General features: G+C 55.9%; 1 protein-coding gene across 1 annotated transcript; it reads right to left on the bottom strand.

The window, feature by feature from the left end:
* Window positions 1–495: 495 nt before the first annotated feature.
* On the bottom strand, window positions 496–821 carry SPRG_14196 (hypothetical protein; the record flags this gene model as incomplete). Its single annotated transcript, XM_012353823.1, has 2 exons — window positions 496–635; window positions 686–821. Coding segments are annotated over 2 exons (276 nt in total), but the record flags the coding sequence as incomplete, so codon positions are not given.
* Window positions 822–869: the final 48 nt, after the last annotated feature.

Below are 869 nucleotides of genomic sequence, written 5' to 3'. Positions count from 1 at the left end.
AGCAACGAGCCGATATCTGAGGTAAAAGTATGCCTCTGCTTATCACACACGCGCGGCCATCGCAGGTGGCATTGGCGAAGACGCCAAACCGATCGCGGAAGGCTCGGTTACAGTACTCGCAGCAGCCCATCTCTGTCTCCGAGGGAGGAGGTTTATCGAACCGAGCGAAGCCATGCAGCGAAGCTATCGTTCCTGCTGAATTCATGTGGATCCTTTCTCCACATCTGCAGATCCTTCCCAGTTACTAAACTAGCGTCAAGTCAATGAAGTGTGGTGGCGGCTGGTGCTAAACAGCCAACAAACTGGAGGTGGCGCTCGAGCTCCGCGCGTAGCACGGACACATTTCCAAAGCGACGAGGGAATTAGAGGACTATTATAGGAACGCTAGCCCTTGAGCGGACCAGCTGTAGAGCCAGATGACGCAATGGCAGGTTGTCCCAAGGTTGCCCTTGGGAGACGACTGCATTGATCTGGATAGAAATGCACCCGAAGCTCCTAGTTCCACCACCGAAACCAGCGGCGCCAACGCTTTTTTGTCTTCTCGGCCACTTTGGCGGCGGCCGCATCGACGACCGCTTGGTGCTCGAGCTCCTTGAGGCGAACCTCCAAGAGATGGCGAAACTTGGCCCGTGCGCCTACAATGACTCTCGTTTGAGATTGAGTTTCGGCTGCGAATCTCAACTACGTTTGCTTCGAAACGCGCATTGGAGCTTGACGGCGCTCGCTTCGACCTTGCGCTTGTACGCTTCGTCTTTGGCCCGCGCATGCAGTCGTTTGCGCTCGTCGATAATGGCTTGGCGCTCGGTCGCTTCGGCGAACGGCTACCGTCGCCGCATGTCGCATGGTGTATGTATCAAGTTGATACCTCG

This window comes from Saprolegnia parasitica (assembly GCF_000151545.1).
Source record: "Saprolegnia parasitica CBS 223.65 unplaced genomic scaffold supercont2.137, whole genome shotgun sequence".
NCBI classification, from domain to species: domain Eukaryota; phylum Oomycota; class Saprolegniomycetes; order Saprolegniales; family Saprolegniaceae; genus Saprolegnia; species Saprolegnia parasitica.
This window is presented reverse-complemented; position numbering and strand designations above follow the sequence as displayed.